The sequence below is a fragment of the Macaca fascicularis genome, chromosome 1 (assembly GCF_037993035.2).
Source record: "Macaca fascicularis isolate 582-1 chromosome 1, T2T-MFA8v1.1".
Classification (NCBI taxonomy): domain Eukaryota; kingdom Metazoa; phylum Chordata; class Mammalia; order Primates; family Cercopithecidae; genus Macaca; species Macaca fascicularis.
This window is the reverse complement of record NC_088375.1, coordinates 189,021,342-189,041,270: the sequence shown is the minus strand read 5'-3', so window position 1 is coordinate 189,041,270 and position 19,929 is coordinate 189,021,342. Positions and strand designations below refer to the sequence as shown.

General features: G+C 42.8%; 2 protein-coding genes across 10 annotated transcripts in view; one reads left to right on the top strand and one right to left on the bottom strand.

Annotated features, from left to right (window-relative positions):
* The window catches only part of GPBP1L1 (GC-rich promoter binding protein 1 like 1), a 61,946-nt gene extending 49,241 nt beyond the window's left edge, over window positions 1–12,705 (bottom strand). For 2 of the 7 annotated variants that reach the window (XM_065523327.2, XM_074008112.1), the window contains exon 1: window positions 12,329–12,509. The gene's annotated coding sequence lies outside the window, so the exon portion shown is untranslated. Of the gene's footprint in view, window positions 1–5,206; window positions 5,290–10,818; window positions 10,935–11,401; window positions 11,956–12,328; window positions 12,510–12,529 lie in introns of those variants that run through there. The other 5 variants (XM_045371872.3, XM_045371868.3, XM_015436659.4 and 2 more) reach the window with 5 other exon arrangements.
* Window positions 12,593–19,505, top strand: TMEM69 (transmembrane protein 69). 3 transcript variants are annotated; one of them, XM_005543516.5, is made up of 3 exons: window positions 12,593–12,652; window positions 15,658–15,795; window positions 18,193–19,505. In XM_005543516.5, exons 2-3 carry the CDS (start codon window positions 15,754–15,756, stop codon window positions 18,889–18,891), a joined length of 741 nt encoding a protein of 246 aa, XP_005543573.1. In that variant the 5' UTR covers window positions 12,593–12,652; window positions 15,658–15,753; the 3' UTR covers window positions 18,892–19,505. The 3 variants fall into 3 exon arrangements, with proteins under 3 accessions (XP_005543573.1, XP_005543575.1, XP_005543572.1); XM_005543518.5 differs by having other exon boundaries at window positions 12,593–12,674; XM_005543515.5 differs by having other exon boundaries at window positions 12,593–12,788.
* Window positions 19,506–19,929: the final 424 nt, after the last annotated feature.

Sequence of the window (19,929 nt, the reverse complement as noted above, 5' to 3'; positions counted from 1 at the left end):
GCAACAGAGCAAGACTCTGTCTCAAAAAAAACAAAAAACAAAAAACAAAAAACAAATGGGACACACTTGGTAGGGATTAATAGCAAAGGTGATTATCTCTATCTTTTTATAGACAGGGTCTATTTAGTGGGTGCCCAATAAATGGTAATTTTTTAAAGGTGTTGACAGTTCTATCAATTAGTATCCCCTTCATCTTAACTGTTCTTTTTTGAGACAGGGTCTCACTCTGTTGCCTAGGCTGGAGTGCAGTGGCACGATCACAGCTCATTACAGCTGACCTCCCAGGCTTGAGTGATCTTCCCAGCTCAGCTTCCCAAGCAGCAGGGACAACAGGCACCTATCACCACACCCGGCTAAATTTTGTATTTTTTGTAGAGACAGGGTCTTGGCCATGTTGCCCAGGTGGTATCAAGTTCCTGAAATCAAGCAATCCACCAGCCTCGGCCTTCCAAAGTGCTAGGATTACAGGCATGAGCCACTGTACCCAGACTTCTTACTGTTCTTAAGAGCTCTCCTTGAGCATTCCTTATTCCTTAAACTGCAGATCCTAAGACTATGGTATGTTTATCTTTAATATTCACTAACCCTAATATTTCTTTTCAAAATCTCATGATTTGAAAACCACACAGGTTTAAAGGACTTCCTTCAAAGGACTGTATAACCTTACAGCAGTCTATATACTCATTTTCTATCTGTACATAGTTTCCCTCCCAATTCCTCAATAAGCAGAACTCAAGGGTTATTACTGCCTTGCTTCTTTTATTTCTAATTCTCAACAGAAAAGAGCCTAAAGCCATTTTCTACTTTAGCACTGCTTATTTTAACTCCAGAAGAGAGAAATTCCTATTTAAGATTTTCTGAAGAATATGAAATTTGAGCAAGTCTTTCAATGAACCAAAAGGGGACATAAGATACATTAAGATTTTTTTCCCGTACAGCATTTCTGTCTATTAAGAAAAGACTTGGGGCCGAGCGCAGTGGCTCATGCCTGTAATTCCAGCACTTTGGAAGGCCAGGGTGAGCAGACTGCTTGAGCTCAGGAGTTTAAGACAAACTTGGGAAACAAGGCAAAATCCCATCTCTACAAAAAAAAAAAAAAACACAAAAAAATTAGCCAGCTTTGGGAGGCCGAGGTGGAAGGATCACCTGAGGTCCGGAGTTCGAGACCAGCCTGCCCAATAGGGCGAAACCCCGCCTCTACTAAAAATACAAAAAATTAGCCGGGCATGGCAGCAGGCGCCTGTAATCCCAGCTACTCGGGAGGCTGAGGCAGGAGAATCACTTGAATCTGGGTGGCGGAGGCTGCAGTGAGCCGAGACTGCACCACTGCACTCCAGCCTGGGTGACAAGAGAGAAACTCTGACTCAAAAAAAAAAAAAAAAGAGTCAGGCATGGTGGCACATGCCTGTACTCCCAGCTACTTGGAAGGCTGAAGTGGGAGGATCACTTGAATCTGGGAGGTCTAAGCTGCAGTGAGCCATGATTGTGCCACTGCACTCCAGCCTGGGTGACAGAGCAAGACCCTGTCTCAAAACAGCAGCAGCAACAACAACAACAAAGTACTTGGCCAGGAATGGTGGCTCATGCCTGTAATCCCAATACTTTGGGAGGTCAAAGGGGGAAAATCACTTGCGTCCAGGAGTTTGCCATCAACCTGGGCCACATGGCAAGATCTCTACCAAAAAAAAAAAAAAAAGGGCCAGGTGTGGTGGCTCACGCCTGTAATCCCAGCACTTTGGGAGGCTGTGGCAGGAGGATCACTTGAGGTCAGGAGTTCGAGATCAGCTTGGTCAATGTGGTGAAACCCCATCTCTACTAAAAATACTAAAATTAGCCAGGAATGGTGGCGCATGCCTTTAGTCCCAGCTACTCGGGAGGCTGAGGTAGGAGAATTGCTTGAACCTAGGAGGTGGAAGTTGCAGTGAGTGAGCTGAGATTGCGCCACTGCACTCCAGTCTGGGTGACAGAGGAAAACTCCTCTGAGGGAAAAAAAAAAAAATTTTAGCCAGAAATAGTGGTGTTGTAGTCCCAACTACTTGGAAGGCTGGGAAGATTGCTTGAGCCTGGGAAGTCAAGGCTACAGTGAGCCGTGATGATCATGCCACTACACTCCAGCCTGTGCTACAGTGTGAGACCCTGTTTCACAAAAGTAAAAACAAAGAGAAAGTACCTAATACTATGGTGATTAACATGGATATGTAAAGTCTATTATGGAGTCTAATAAACAAAATCCCTGTAGCGGCTAGGAAAAGAAAAAAATATAAATGAACAAAATTGTATTTCTATCACAAATTCAACAACAATGGGATTTCTGTACCCATAAGAGGTGCATGAGAGAAATTATGTGAAGTGCTATGACATAATATAAAGCACAATATAGAACATTATCTTGAATTATTCACTAATTCATACTCTTAAAACCTGAATCAAATCATGAGACTATTTTACACCTATCAAACTGGCAAAAAAAAAAATTCTGACACTATACAGTGTTAACGAAGATGAGGCACAAACAAAGAATTCTCATACACTGCTGATTAGAGTGTAAACTGGCCCACAACCACTTTGGAAACTGGCAAACAACAAGTTGTAAAACCTCTATGATCCATTAATCCTAATCACGCATAACCACAAGAAATACTGATAATATCCTATAACATGGATGAACCTTCATCCATTATGCTACATGAAAGAAGCCAGACACAAAAGATCACGTAGTTCTACAATGGTTCTACAATGGTTGTACAACTCTGAATATACTAAAAACCACTAAATTGTACACTTTAAATAAGTGTATTTTGTTATATAAATTAGAGCTCAATGAAGCTGTTTCCAAAAAAAATTAAGACCAACGATTGATAAGGGAGTGGGAAATCCTTCGTCACCAACGTAACACCATGCAAATTAGTTTCTCGTTCTAAGCCGAAAGATTGTTTAATATATAGATAGGACTACCTTAATAAAGAACCTATCTTAGCATTACAATGTCTTTTGTGATACAATGCAAAATGAGGAATTGCTATGCTGCATTTTAGTCAACAATGTTTAAAGGTGAATCCATCAATCTGTCAGCTATAAACTTTAGAGAAAAACATAGGAATTAAAAAAAGAACAAGCTAAATAATAACATAAGTATGTGATCATACCAAACCATTCTAGGGTAAGTGACACTGTCTCAAAATCAGTGTCACTGAAAAATAAAGACTAAATCAGATAATAGCTTGGACAGCTAGCTGTAAATAAACTTTTTTTTTTTGGATCAGCTGGAAAAATTTGAATAGCACCTGGGTATTAGAAGAAATGAACATTTACTCACATGGAAAGTGGGTATCACCCACTAAAAATAGGAAGTTGATCTCATTTAGTAAAATAAAAATAGAAACCTAAATATACGCGCTTAGACGACAATCTGGTAAAAAATGCACTGAGTTGTTAACAGTAGTAACTCCTGTGTGATAGGAATGCCAAGGCTTTATTTTTGCATACCTATAGTCTAATATTCTACATTATCCTTACACTGCTTCTGTAATAAAAAGATTACTAAAAGAAAGAATCACACGGAGAGCTTTAATAAATCACTGATGTCCAGGCCTTACTCCAGATAAATTTTAAAAGGTTGAGAACTATCACTTTTGAGAATTGGGGCAGATAAAAGGGAAAATTGTCTGACAAGGCTTAAAAAGAAAGTTATCAGAAGAACCCTGGGAATTCAGAGAACGAAGGAAAGGCTCTCTTGACTTGGCAAACACCAAAAACCAAAGGAAGCTAAGCAGTCAAAACCCCTGCCAAGGTCATGCCACAGGAAGAGCCTGCTGAGGAAACTGCTCCAGCTAGCAATGCCACCACCAACAGCCACTGGAATGAATTCCAAACCCTCCTTGCATCTTTGCATCATCTCTCACTCTGGTGCAAGTCCCCAAAGTGAAGGGTATCTGACTGGCACAGTTTGGGTAACATGACCCAGCTCTAGCTGCCAGGGGTCCAGCACAGAAAGTTTATCTATATGGTGTGTGTGTGTGTGCACCCAACCTTTCCAGCATCCTCTCCCACTAAGATTCACAAAAAAGCAATACTGGAAAGGGGTTAAAATGGTAAACAGACAAAAGAAACAACAAAGGATCATTTTAAAGCCCAATTAGTAGAATATCCAACACAAGAATCCTGCCAGCCTTGCCATTAGGAATCAACTTGAATTACTGTGCCTTCTTCTGCTTCATTGTTCCAAAAACATTTCCTAAAAAGTAATTTCAGACCAGGCACAGTGGCTCATGCCTGTAATCTCATCATGTGGGGAGGCAAAGATGGGAGGAATTGCTTGAGTCCAGGAGTTCACCACCAGCCTGGACAACATAGTGAGACTCTATCTATACGGAAAAAAAAAAAAAAAAATTAGCCAGGCATAATGGCACACACTTCTATTTCCCAGCAGGGCTGGGAGTGGGGGCCCAGGATGGAGCTGAGGTGGGAGGATCACTTGAGCCTAGGAGGTCAAAGCTGCAGTGAGCTATGATCATGCTACTGCACTCCAATCTGAGCAACAGAACAAGACCATCTCTGCAAAATAAATAAACTTTTATCAGTTTCAGCAGCACCAAAAGGCTCTAATTCCCTATGATTACAACAGGCTATTTGTAACATTTTCAAAACTATGTATTTTTTTTAAATAATTGAGTGATTTAATAGTAGTGACTAACAGATTGAGACACGCCTTTTTTTTTTGGGAGAAAGTCTCTCGCTCTGTCACCTAGGCTGGAGTTCAATGGCACAATCTTGGCTCACTACAACCACCACCTCCCAGGTTCAAGTGATTCTAGTGCCTCAGCCTCCAGAGTAGCTGGGATTACGGACATTCACCACCATGCCCAGCTAATTTTTGTATTTTTAGTAGAGACGGGGTTTCGCCATGTTGACCAGTCTGGTCTTAAACTCCTGGCCTCATGTGATCCGCCTGCCTCGGCCTACCAAAGTGCTGAGATTACAGGTGTGTGCCACCATGACCAGCCGAGACATACTTTTTTTTTTTTTTTTTTATAGAAAGAATCACTTTACAAGCATCTCTAAAAATCTCTTCTCAAGATAAGCTTCACTTCCAAAGCAAATATTAATTTTTAAGGTAGAATAGCAAATTAGGGACCTAGATGGCTCTGTCACACACTAGCTGTGTGACCTTGAACAAGTCATTTCACCTCGTGTCTCAAATACCTACCTAATTTGGAGACTCTTGAATTGTTGTTGATTAAATCAGTGAATGTATATAAAGTGTTAAGAGTAACACCTGGATGTTGTTCCCTGCAAAAAGAAAAAAGAATAGTGCCTAGCCTATAGTGAGTATACCATAAGTGCAAACAATAAAATGCCTAATAGTTGGAGGGCAGATAATAGGGAAAAAAATTCAGTTTTGAGAAATTTTCAGATTGAATATGCTGAGACAACTATTCATTAGTAACCAAAACCAGGAAATAAAAACACTGAAAACCCATGATACTTGGCTCAATTTTATAACACAATAAATATACAGGTAGGGAAAAAAAAAAAGGCAGGAAAAAAACCACCTGGAAAAGTTAACACTGAAGTGGGCACCAAAGCAAACCAAACACTCCACTTTACATAGCATCTCAAACGAGAGTAAATAACCCATAAAGTTACCCTGTGTTGCCCAACAGAGAAATTGCAAGAAAATGATACAATGAGAATCACTGAACAAACCAGAAAATAAAAATTCCCAAATACACAGAATCACTAACAAATTTAGTCTTCTCAGTCTTCTCTATTTCCAAACCAAATCTCAATCTAAGCCTCTATAGCCAATTACCAATTTACAAGGAATCAAGAAAATCTAGAATGTGGGAAACTGCAGGACAAATGACCTGGTTTCTTTAACAAAATACAAGGAAAAAAACTGAGGAGAAATATGCAAATAAAGGCATTTAAAATGGCAGTCAATTGCAGTTTGTGGGACCTAGATCCTGATTCAAATAAATTACAAAAGTCAACAGAAAAGCAGTATCTAATAAAGAAAAACACTACTCCATGTGCAACTCATCTGTGCAGATTTCACTGAATTTCACTGGATTGGTGTGTAAAAGGATGTTCATTAAAGACAACTTCTCTAATAATCATGAAGCTCTTACGGTCAGACATTATTTTAAGAACTCTACAAATATCATTTATTACAACAACCCTAGGAGAAGGTACTATTGTTATCCCTACTTAACAGATGAAGAAACAAAGAGTCTCATTTAAGTAATTCACTCAAAGTCACAAAGCTGTAAGCAGCAAAGCTGAGATTCGAACCCAAATGGTCTGGCTACAAAGCCAACCACTGATTACCATACTATGCCATTTCTCTGTGAGGTATGGTGGAAACTATGCTTTGGAATCACAGAAAGCTGCCCAAATCTCCATCTCTATGTTACCCAAATTACTTAACTTCTTGGAACCTCTGTATACTCTCTTGTATTTATTTAAATAGTAAGGAATAATAAGATTACATAATTGACTTCATTACAGCATCTAAGTTTATGAAGCCCACAATAAATGGTTCCTATTGCTCTTTCTGCCATACATGGTAAGACGAATTAAAAAGTAGAAAAATTTACAAACAGCACAAAAACTGGAAAAGCTCTTTCAAATTAACTAGACAGCCCCAAAACCAACTTTTCTATATACTTACATACTTTAAGGATAGCAATAATTCAGACAAGAACTTTTTTATATACCCAACTTTTAAACTTGAGCAGAAACAGAGTCTGCAAGCTCAATTTAAAGTACAGCTAAACTTAACCAAATGAGATTTTTCTGGGGGAAAAAACTTACTCCACACAAATAGACCTACTGCTCAGAAAAGGGTACTAAAACTTTGTTCATTCTGGTGATTCTCTAGCCTGACGTATGGTTAATAAAAGGCAAAGTGGCTTTGAAGGCAAAGTGGTTTTTATCTTAGAAAAGGAAGATGAACTTAAAGAGTTTGTTAAAATCACCTCCTTTAAGAATAATTGCTTTTTATGTTATCCTCCAACTATTAAGTATTATCTGTTAAACTATACAGTTCTTTGTTTTATGGTCATCTAGATATTCCCAGTCCCTAGTTTCTTTTACTGAGTTGTTTTAAGCTGAAAAATGATTCAGCTAATAGATCAATTAAAGACTATTAGACTTAGTAAAGAAAAACAATAGACTCTTTTAAATGTTTGCCTAGCATGTTTGAAATCACGTATAAAAATTCAATTTACATAACATCAGAAATATATCTGGCCGGGCGCGGTGGCTCACGCCTGTAATCCCAGCATTTTGGGAGGCCGAGGCGGGCGGATCACAAGGTCAGGAGATCGAGACCATGGTGAAACCCCGTCTCTACTAAAAAATAGAAAAAAATTAGCCAGGCGCAGTGGCGGGCGCCTGTAGTCCCAGCTACTCGGGAGGCTGAGGCAGGAGAATGGTGTGAACCCGGGAGGCGGAGCTTGCAGTGAGCCGAGATTGCGCCACTGCACTCCAGCCTGGGCGACAGAGGGAGACTCCATCTGGGGGGGGGGGGGGAAGAAATATATCTACCTCAGTTAAGTTACACCTGTGGACAAAAGTTCAGTTCCTCTTACTGAACTATTTTTCAAGTTTGATTATAAGCTGTTCGAGGCAGATTTCAGTGGGAAATAGGAAACACTGAGTCTGATTTAGAAGTAACTTTGGCAATTAGGTCTCTAACAGCACAACCACATACTAAATTCCAGACAACAGTCAATTATGAGGTGGTATGTTATTTCTCCGCCACCTAGATTTTTCCCCTCATCTATCTGAACCACCATAAATACACCAAAATTTGCCTTTCCCATTAGTTTTTTTTAGTTGGAATCCTTTAAAATTTTGTGTGCCTTTCATCTTTTAGACCAACAGTCTTACTTTCATGTTTAAAGGCAGTGACCATAACCGTTAAGTTAAACACAACGACTTAGATTGCCTAAATTTGAATATAGGCTTTTACCTACTAGCTGGATGAGTCTCTGGACTTCTTTTCCTCAACTATAAAATGGGTATAAAACAGCATCTACTTAGACCTGGCGCTGTGGCTCACGCCTGTAATCCCAACACTTTGGGAGGCCAAAGTGGGCAGACTGCTTGAGCCCCTGAGTTTGAGACCAGCTTGGGCAACATGATAAACCCTCCCCCTCCTAACAAAATACAAACAAACAAAAAATTAGCCAGGCGCAGTGGCATGCACCTGTCGTCCCAGTTACTAGGGAAGTTGAGGTGGGAGGATCACTTGAGCCTGAGAGGCGGAGGCTGCAGTGAGCAGAAATCGCGCCACTGCACTCCAATTTGGGTGACAGAGTGAGACCGCGTATCAAAAACAAAACAAAACAAATGAACCAGTATACTTATAAAAATAAACAACAAGCCGGGCGCAGTGGCTTATGACTGTAATCCCAGCACTTTGGGAGGCCAAGGCAGGTAGATCACCTGAGGTCAGGAGTTCAAGACCAGCCTGGTCAACATGGTGAAAACCCATCTCTACTAAAAATGCAAAAAATTAGCCGGGCGTGGTGGCGAGCCCCTGTAATCCTAGCTACTTGGGAGGCTGAGACAGGTGAATCGCTTGAACCCAGGAGGCGGAGGTTGCAGTGAACCGAAATCGAGCCACTGCACTCCAGCCAGGGCAACAAGAGTGAAACTCCGCCTCAAAAAAAAAAAAGAAAAAAAAAAAGAAAATAAATAACAAATATAAAGCACTTTAAACAGCAGTCAGTCCCTGGCACATCAGAGTTATAACCATAAAATAAAGATATGCAATCTTCTGAAGTATGATTCACGATTGTGTCTTATCTTTAACTCAGCATTAAAAATGAATTATAAGCAGAAATGTGCACCAGATTTCATATCATTCTAAATTTAAATGGTTGAATGTGTCCTCCTCAGCTAAGCATCTTAACAGCCACTGATGAGCAATCTAGTAAATTGAATTCGCTCAAAATAAAGAGGCTTCCCAAGAGTTCCCCCCATATCACAAATTAAGAGCTCTGATAAGACACCAACCAGAATCAATTAAATGTATATATTAACATGTACAAACCATTGAGTACCCTAAAAAAAAAAAGAGTAAGATCTTACTCCAGTTTAGTAGTTAACAGTGACAAAACACAAAGCAACTTGTAATTTCTATTAAAAACTTTAAATATTTTTCCTGTAAAACCACCAAAATAATTTAACAACAACAACAAAAATCCTAGGGGAGATAATAAAAATCAACTTTTGTATTTGAAGAAACGTCAAAAGGTACATTGAAAACTGACTCCCTGGGAAAGATGACAGTTTATTTTACTATTAATTTCAAAGTTTTCATTCACAAGTAGCATTTCACTCTTTTATCTTTTAAATAGATACAGGCTCCAGCACCTTTCCAAATACTGAAATTTACTGGTTTTTGTTTCCAATCTATGACTTTTTCTTTAAACTTCTGGATCTATCGGTTTAAAAAAAAAAAAACAGGAAATAAAAGACAGCCTCTTGTTTAAAAGGGCACGACAATCAGGCACTCCATACTTAAAGTATGTTTTCACTTGTTAAAATGTCTTAACACTATTCTAGTAAATATCTCAAACTTAATAGCACCCTAATTTCCTTTCAAATATTGAATATAAAAGACCTTAGAAAAGATCAGCAGTCTACCAAAGTACAAATATAATTCTACTGAGGAGTGACTACCAATCACTTTACTTCTGGATAAGGTTTACACAAGAACATGACTTACTACTAAACTAAAACATGAACCACTATAATTAACTCCGTATTTTTCTGGTAAGCAATAATTATCAATGTTAAAAATATTTCAACAAATATGACAAGCCAACTTCAGAGCACAAAGTTGGCAGATAAAATTGACACCACAGCACAATTTCAAAACTATAAGCAACTATTAAACACGCACACCACACCGCACCACACCCATTCTTATGTAAACTTTCGGAGTACTCAACTTTGTGAGCCTCACCTTTGTTTTCACCTAGCATAAGGAGAGTTAAAGGTGAGACACCAATTGCAAAAAACTAAAAGATCAAAAGATTCAGTTAATGTCCCCACAGGGGAAACGACTAAAACCTTTAAACGTTAATGTATTTAAGTAATCGAAGGGCAGGGCACTTCCCCAAGCTACAGCCATTTTAGATTCAGACTTTCTTTCGAATTTCACGGGTTGGGGAGAACTAAATTTAAAACAAGAGAAAAAAAAAACACTTAAAACATTTCAGGATCGACCAGCTTTCCCCGCCCCTCCAAGGAAAGGAGGTTGGTAGACATTGGATAGACTCAATCTAAACGAAAACACCTCGCTACCACAGAGAACCGGAAAGCTGGGGGTTAAAACTTTTTTCTCCTCAGATATCCAACATTTGACTTATACTTTTTCGTCCTCAGGTTTTCCTTTGAAGGAAAACAAAAGCCCTTAGCTTTCATTTCAAGAAGGAAAGAAAAAAACCCTTAAGCCAAGTCACTCAACCAGCACCAAGCCGCATCGCCTGGAGAGGAGCCAAAGAGCCGCAGGTGAGCGTTCCGACCCGAAGACCAAAGTTAAAGTAGGAGCGCTTTCGCGGAGCCCCAGCGACGCTCGCGTGCAAAGCTCCACGCACTGGGGTGGCAGGGGTGCCGCGTCCGAACCACTTGACCCGTGGGCTCCGCTCGCCCCTCTCGGGTCGGACCTACACCCAACCACCTGTGTGAGAGCTTCTTTCAACTAGTTTTAACAGCCGGTTGGTTAGGCACCGGGCGGAGCCTCGCGCCGGAACGACTCCAAGATCTCCTACTGCCCCGTTGTCCCAAACTCCCACTCACCGGGCAGCGGCGGAGCTACGGCCAGGGACTAGACGCGGCGTCTGAGGACGCGTCCCCAGCTTGTCGACCCGGCAGAGGCGTTTAGTTCACAACCATAACAAAGCTCTTCCCAAAATGGCTGCCCGGCCCACAAGGTCCAGGAGGGGCAGAGCGGGTGGAGGAGGAGGAGCGACGAGCAGCACGGCCCTCCCCTCCCCCGTCCGACCCCGCCTTACACACGCCCACCTGAAGAAGCGCATGCGCACGGGACCGGCTCCGGCGGCCCAGCCGGACGCCAGTGCCCCACGCTGCAAACGTTCGGCCTCCAGAACGGCGGTTATGCCCTGCCCCGCCCTCGGCTCCCTTCCTCGCCGCTTGAGGCGGTGCGTGGTCGCCTCTACCTCCTACAGAATTGAATCCTCTGTCTTTCCTCGTGCCGCCTGAGGCAGGGACGAGCCTAGTTTAGTACACCCCTTCTAACCTCCCCTGCCCACTTCCAGGGCCTGGGCGCGTATGAATGAGTGGGTGGGTATGCATATGTGTATCCCTTTTTTCTTCACCCTCCCACAGCCCGCCCCTGGGCCAGTGCGCGTCCCGAAACTACCTCTACAAGGACTTGCAAGCCGGTTTCGGAGGAACGTGTGTTTTCCGGCCCTTTCCCACCTTCTGCTCCTTCACGTGTGCGCGTCGTTGAGACTCCAGCCCCCAGCGGGCCACACGGCCTGCTCCCGGAGACTGCGCGGCTGCGTCGGCCGCGCTACCCGCTGGGAGTAGTAGTTCCCCGGGAGCGCAGGCGTCACTGCCCCGCCCCAGCGAAGGGCGGGATTCCGGCGAGAGCCTGCGCTTGTGACAGTGCCGTTTCTCCTACCTGAAGTCTCATTGGGTATCGCGCTACTGGAAGGGGCGGCGCTGCCATGACAGAGGAGGCAATAAAACTGAAGGCCTAGCTCGACCAAAAGCGCTTTAACGGACTTCGCTGTGGTTCCATCCGGCACGGAAAGCTAAACCTTGTAATGGCTGGCAACCAGGAAGCTAGAATACCTAGAATCCGGAGGACTGGAGGGACTGGCAGGCGTGGGCCCCTGAGATCTCCTATTACATGTCTTCAGCTTTATCCATAGACACGGAAGGACACTTAAGATTGCCTGGTGCCATTTCCTGTGAAATAAGTCCAGATAAGAGAAGGGACTTGCCCAAGGTCACATAGCCGAGAAAGCCGAGGGCAGCAGAAGAAATGATCTGACTTTCCCAACCACCCCCAAGCCTAGGGCCCTTATCACCACACCGTTCATGGAAGTGAAAATCCTGCTCTTTTGCTCTTTAATCCTTAATGAAGTTTCTAGGTCCTAGCAAAGAAAATGAATGTAAGAACTGGGCTTTTTACCCCCTTTAAATGATAGTAAAGGGCCGTAATGCAGAGTGAGATGTGTCCCCATAGGTCTTATAAACCCTGTTTTACAAAGTAAAACTAAGTTCCACAGATGGCAAGCAATTCCAGGTCACATTGGGCCTAAAATCCCAAGTCTCTTACCTTCCTTCACCACCATCATTCTGAGATTGTTTCAGTACTTGCACTCTACCTTCCCGAACTCTGTGGGCAGATTCTGCTGCCTGGGAGCCCTGGAATAAAAAGTCAAGGACCGTTCGACATCTGGATTCAACTAGAAATTAAGAATGGCCCCCAAACAGAAAGCCGGGCATAGGAACCAGTTAGCGCAGGTCAAGTCCCTACCCGGACTCATTTTTTTTCAGTCCTCAGGAAGTAGGGGGCTCTCTGAATCCACTTGCCGGAAGTGCCTTTCCAGTAGACCTGGGCTATTGTTGCGGTTGTTCTCCACCTCTCCGTGCAACGCTGGCAAGTATCAAAGTCGCCACAGGTGCAGGTTGGGATGGGAGGCACCAAGGATTGGTAGTAAATTGGAGACGCGGGCACTATCGGGCAGGGTTTCCCGAAGACACTGGCGTCTAAACCCCGCCTTCCTTTCTCAGAGGTCAGTTTGAAGTTTGCGGTTTGCAGTCTTCCCACTAGGGCAATGGGAATATTGAGCTTTTTCATTTATATTAGGAGGAGTAAGCTTTGAGTCTCAGTCCTTAATCCCGCATCACCTGCCGTCCCTGGTCTTTAGGTTATCACTTTTTAATATCCACTAGTTGGAAAGCACGTGCCACAGAGGAAAGGGAGTGTCCAAAGGTGGGGAAGATGGTTGAGATTTTAAACGGAGTTATCTGGAAAGTCCTTACAAAGAAAGTGATTTTGCACAAAAGTGATGGGTACGCTCTGCGGACATTTTGGTCTGGGGCTCAGGTGGGTGGGTGTGGGTGTGTGGGCCTTCTACTCGGAGGCCCAGGATAACTTACCTCCCTACTTCCTTAAGTATAGCATGAAGACATTAACTGGTATACAGGATTTCTTGAACCAGCCCTAAGATCTGTGATCAATAAATTAGTTCAATCGGTTTTTTTTTTTTTTTGAGACATAGTCTCGCACTGTCGCGTGGGCTGGGGTGCAATGGCACGATCTTCGCTCACTGCAACCTCCGCCTCCCAGGTTCAAGCAATTATCCTGCCTCAGCCTCTCGAGTAGCTGGGATTACAGCCGTCCGCCACCACGCCCAGCTAATTTTTTGTATTTTTAGTAGAGATGGGGTGGTGGTGGTGGGGGGATGTTTCACTGTGTTGGCCAGGCTGGTCTCGAACTCCTGACCTAGTGATCCACTCGCCTCGGCCTCACAAACTGCTGGGCCTACAGGAGCGAGCCACTGCGCCCTGCCCAATCGATTTTTTTAAATTAAGCAGCAACTGTAGGTTTTTTTAGACATCCCATTCTCCTGGTTAAGAATGAAGTTGTCAGATCTAGATCCGTATTATCATTCACCTGTTTTTACTGGCTGCTTACATTAGAGTTTTCAATCAGTCCCTCCTGTGTAAAGTGCTTTGTGTCAGGGACAGTTCTCAGCTATTTACATGTAGTAACTTATTAAGTGTTACATCAGGCTAAGTGGCACACACCTGTAATCCCAGCACTTTGGGAGGCCGAGGCAGGTGGATTGCTTGAGCTCAGGAGGTCGAGACCAGCCTGAGCAATATGGCAAAACCCCTTCTATACAAAAAATACAAAAATTGGGGCCAGGTGCGATGCCTCACGCCTGTAATCTCAGCACTTTGGGAGGGCGAGGCAGGTGGATCACGAGGTCAGGAGATCGAGACCATCCTAACACGGTGAAACTCCATCTCTACTAAAAATACAAAAAAATGAACTGGGCTTGGTGGTGGGGGCCTGTAGTCCAGCTCCTCAGGAGACTGAGGCAGGAGAATGGCGTGAACCTGGGGGTTCCGTGAAGCTTGCAGTGAGCTGAGATGGCACCACTGCTCTCCACCCTGGGCGACAGAACAAGACTCTGTCTCAAAAAAAAAAAAAAAAAATTAGCTGGGCGTGGTGGTGTGGCCTGTAGTCCCAGCTCCTTAGAGGGCTGAGGTGGTAAGATCCCTTGACCCTGGGAGGTCAAGGCTGCAGAGAGCGGAGATCACACCACTGTACTCCAGATTGTGTGACAGAGCGAGACCCTGTATCCCAAAAAAAAAAAAGTTACATCAACCCTATGAATTAGTTAGTACCCTTATTTCAAAGGTGAATGAACTACACCATAACAAGGTTAAATAATTTGTTCAAAGACACACAGCTAATAAGTAGTGGAGCCAGAATTCCAACCAAGTTTGACACCAAAGTCTGCACTCCAACAGGCTATTCTCTCTCTCAGTACTAAGTTAATGAGGTTATTTTGAGCATTAAATGAGTTAATGCTAGCCAGGTGCGGTGGCTCACGCCTGTAATCCCAACACTTTGGGAGGCCTCAGCAGGTGGATCACCTGAGGTCAGGAGTTCAGGACCAGCCTAGCCAACATGGCAAAATCCCATCTCTACTAAAAATACAAAAATTGGCCGGGTATCGTGGCGGGAGCCTGTAACCCCAGCTACTGAGGAGGCTGAGGCACAAGAATCGCTTGAACCCAGGAGGCAGATGATGCAGTGAGCCAAGATCATGCCACTGTACTCCAGCCTGGGTGACACAGCAAGACCCTGTCTCAAAACAAACAAAAAAACCTAAATTATATTGGTTTGGTACTATTGTTATTTTGAGTTGTGAACTCTTAAGCCCCAAAGTAAATAACTAAGGAGAAAAAAAGGAAACAGAGAAGCTATGACCTTCCAGTTTTGTTTTTTTTTTTTTTTTTATTTCACAAAAATGCCATTTAGAAGACCCTTCATTTTAAAGATGAGAAAACTGGTACTCAAGCAATTTGCCCAGTGTCACACAGCTAGGAAATGGTGAAAGTATCTATAAAATCTCTATGTGCATTACTCTTTCTATTACACCAGACAGCCAAAGCTAGAAGAACAGTTCAGGTATTAAAAGGATCTATTGGCCGGGCGCGGTGGCTCAAGCCTGTAATCCCAGCACTTTGGGAGGCCGAGACGGGTGGATCACGAGGTCAGGAGATCGAGACCATCCTGGCTAACACGGTGAAACCCCGCCTCTACTAAAAAATACAAAAAACTAGCCGGGCAAGGTGGCGGGCGCCTGTAGTCCCAGCTACTTGGGAGGCTGAGGCAGGAGAATGGCGTAAACCCGGGGGGCGGAGCTTGCAGTGAGCTGAGATCCGGCCACTGCACTCCAGCCTAGGCGACAGAGCGAGACTCCGTCTCAAAAAAAAAAAAAAAAAGGATCTATTTCGTGTTACCGATAGTTTGAAAACATTAATGATTCTTTTCAAAGGAAACTGATATATTCATTAATTACTACTATTTTAAAATTAATGTATAAAATGAGAAAATTAAGTGACATCTTGTGTTATACACAGAAATGCCCCTGATTCAGTGCCTCCACTTAGCTGCAACAACTCGTTAATCAGAACTGCCTGGCATCTTCCTAAACAAGACTTTCAATAGGGGCCAGTATGCTTCGCTTCATCCAGAAGTTTTCTCAAGCATCTTCAAAGGTTGGTTTGTTTAGCAAATATTTGAGCACTATTTGCCAAATATTGCTTGGGCGAGGGCAGCAGCAGTGAAAAAGACAAAAAGTCTTACCTTTGTGTATTCAGGTGATGGAGGGAAGAGTTAAGTAAAATACAAGTAAAATCTTTATTATATCAGGCTGGGTGCAGTGGCTCACGCCTATAGTCCCAGCAATTTGGCAGGCCAAAGTTGGTGGATCACTTGAACTCAAGGAGTTCAAGACCAGTCTGGGCACATGGCAAAACCCTATCTATACAAAAATTTAGTTGGGCATGGAGTCACATGCCTATAGTCCCAGCTACCTGGGAGGCTGAGGGAGGAGGATTGCTTGAGCCCAGGAGGTTGAGGCTACAGTGAGCTGAGATCATGCCACTGCACTCCAGCCTGAGTGACACAGCAAGACGATGTTTGCAAAAAAAAAAAAAAATTGGCCAGGTGCCGTGGCTCATGGCTGAAATCCCAGCACTTTGGGAGGTTGAGGCAGGTGGGTCACTTGAGGTCAGGAGTTCAATACCTGCCTGGCCAACATGGTAAAATCCTTGTCTCTACTGAAAAATACAAAAATTAGCTCAGCATGGTGGGCGCCTGTAGTCCCAGCTGCTTGGGAGGCTGAGGCGTAAGAATCACTTGAACCCAGGAAGCCAAGGTTGCAGTGAGCCGAGATCACGCCACTGCACTCTGGCCTGGGTGACAAAGGAAGTCTTCATCTCAAAAAATAAAAATTAAAAAAAATAAGGCCAGGCACAGTCACTCATGCCTGTAATCCCAACACGTTGGGAGGCCAAGGCGGGCGGATCACTTGAGGTCAGGAGTTTGAGACCAGCCTGGACAACATGGTAAAACCCTGTTTCTACTAAAAATACAAAAATTAGCTGGGCGTGGTGGCGGATGCCTGTAATCCCAGCTACTCAGGAGGCTGAGGCAGAGAATGGCTTGAACCTGGGAGGCAGAGGTTACAGTGAGCAGAGATTACACCACTGCACTCCAGCCTTGGTGATAGAGCAAGACTCAGTCTCAAAAAAATAAAAATTAATACATCAAATGGTAAGTGCTGTGGAGAACTATAAAGCAGGGAAGTGGAATAGGTAGTGTCAAGATGTAGGATTGAATTTATAAATGGCAGGGGATCAGAAATAAGTAACTGAGGAAAGAGCAGTAAATATGGAAATGGGAAATGGTTCCAAGATGGAACCATTCCTAGCATGTTTGAGTGATCACTGAGATTCTTCAATAACTTCAATTTTTGCTGGGCGCGGTGGCTCACGCCTATAATCCCAGCACTTTGGAAGGCTGAGGTGGGCGGATCACAAGGTCAGAGATCAAGACCATCCTGGCTAACATGGTGAAACTCCGTCTCTACTAAAAATACAAAAAATTAGCTGCCGGGCGTGGTGGCAGGTGCCTGTAATCCCAGCTACTCGGGAGGCTGAGGCAGGAGAATGGAGTGAACCTGGGAGGCGGAGCTTGCAGTGAGCTGAGATCAAGCCACTGCACTCCAGCCTGGGCAACAGAGAGACTCTGTCTCAAAAAAAAAAAAAAAAGAAACTTCAATTTTTTCTTTAATGGAACACTTTTTAGTTCAAGTCTGGTAACTAAAACACAGAATCAGCAGGAAAGGTTATTACTTTGCCCGTGTACAATGAAAGGCACTGGGGATTTTAAGCCCAGGATTTTAAGGAAAAAAATACGGTCCTGGCTCTCAAGTCTACTGAGACAAAGACAAGTAAACACGCAATTTTAATTCACTGTGAGAAAAATTATGATGGAAGTGTGCACAGGATACTTACTATAGGAGCATTAAATCAGACTGTAGAAGGGTAAAGGAAAGCTTTAACTTGAATGTTGAATGTTGAGGTAAGTCTCCTAGATTGAAAAGTAGTAAGAGCTAGAATTCTAGGCAGAGCCTACACAAAGGCATGGAATTGTGAAAAGTATGTGGTGTTTATAAAGCTAAGTTGGAAGGTAGATTTATTTTCTCCATATAAAAACAGCATTCTCACAGTAATTAGTGCTGCTTCTTTTGCTATTTATAAATAAAAGAGGCAGTTTAGAAGGACAAATTCTGAAGGTCTAGTCTTTACCTGATCCTTTTTCAGATATTTTTCTTATGGAATAAGATTAAGTGGTAGGTTGAAATATATCACTGGTTTGTGTTCAGTGGTTTCTTTTGTACATTTTATAGCCATTTAATACTTTTACCAGCAATAACATCACTTCAGAGTTAGTTCATCCTTTCTGTATAGTTTGATGTGGTAATGGAAAGCAGATCTTTTTTGTTTGCTCCTTTCAAACAATTCCAATTGTTTCATACTGGGATTGACTAAAATCTGATGATACATATAGATTTTTAATTTTGTCTTTTGGTTCTGTTTTCTTTATAGATGCTGAAGTGCTCTTTCCCAGTGGGACTAAGAGCCAGCAGAACAGATACACTTTCTCTCAAGATGTCTCTCCAGCAGAACTTTTCCCCATTTCCAAGGCCTTGGCTTTCCTCATCATTTCCGGTGTATATGAGCAAGACACAGTGCTATCATACATCCCCCTGCAGCTTTAAAAAGGAGAAGCAAGCACTTCCAGCCAGGTCACCAAGCACCATCAGTTACATAACTGACAGCCCAAAGCCAGCATTATATGTAACTCTGGCAGGACTAATCCCCTTCGTTGCTCCACCACTGGTCATGCTGATGACAAAAACTTATATTCCCATATTAGCTTTTACTCAGATGGCTTATGGAGCCAGTTTCCTATCTTTCTTGGGTGGGATCAGATGGGGTTTTGCTCTACCAGAAGGTAGTCCAGCCAAACCAGACTACCTTAATTTAGCCAGCAGTATAGCTCCTCTTTTCCTTTCATGGTTTGCCTTCCTTATTTCTGAAAGACTTAGTGAAGCCATAGTCACAGTAATAATGGGTATGGGGATAGCATTACACCATGAATTTTTTGTCTTACCACATTATCCCAACTGGTTCAAAGCCCTGAGGGTAGTAGTCACTTTATTGGCTACTTTTTCATTTATAACCACTTTTGTAGTTAAAAGTATTTTTCCAGAAAAAGGACATAAGAGACCTGATCAAGTATAAAAAATATAAAAATACACTATAGATAACATTAGTATGCCGGCTACACCTTCTTCTACTTCTGTTTGGCTCTTTTTTCCCACACCAATGGTAATTTATTCTTCATAGATTGTTCTTCATTTCTAGAAGTTGTTATTTCATAGTAATTACTTGAGCAAAAGCTTGAAAATCCCTGACAAGTACTTTTCTTTTCTTTTTTTTTTTTTTTTTGAGACGGAGTCTCACTCTGTCGCCCAGGCCGGAGTGCAGTGGCCGGATCTCAGCTCACTGCAAGCTCTGCCTCCCAGGTTTACGCCATTCTCCTGCCTCAGCCTCCCGAGTAGCTGGGACTACAGGCGCCCGCCACCTTGCCTGGCTAGTTTTTTGTATTTTTTTAGTAGAGATGGGGTTTCACCATGTTAGCCTGGATGGTCTCGATATCCTGACCTCATGATCCGCCCGTCTCGGCCTCCCAAAGTGCTGGGATTACAGGCTTGAGCCACTGCGCCCGGCTGACAAGTACTTTTCATCTCATAGTATATTAGTTTTCACTCATTCATTTTACGAATAGTTATCCACTTAAACATTTCAATTATTTTAACTGTCTTGAAAATTAAAATAAAAGATTAAAAATCCCCTTTGTTAGAGTCCTGTGATCATTGAAAAGAATGCACATATTCTCCCACTTCAAGCGGAAAACGTCCTATCTGTGAGTGTCTGGAAAGAAACGGTAGTTCCATTGAGGAGTTTTCACAGGAGTTACTACTGGGAAATGCATGTACAAGCTTATTTCACATGGTGTAACCCAATTATATGAGCCAAAAGGATCTATGGCTCTAAAGTCAGTAGGGAGCAGTGTCATGAGGGAAAGCCACATTCAAAGGTAAGTCGGGCATGTTTTCCAGTTTTTATTAGGATATTTGGCATGGTATAGATACAACTTATCCCTTACCACCAAACACATAATATAGCTAGTCAAAATGATTATTTTTAAAGGAAACTATTTAAAATAAAGCCACTAGTACATATAAGTTAGGAAAGAAAAGTCAAGCTGGAGCCATC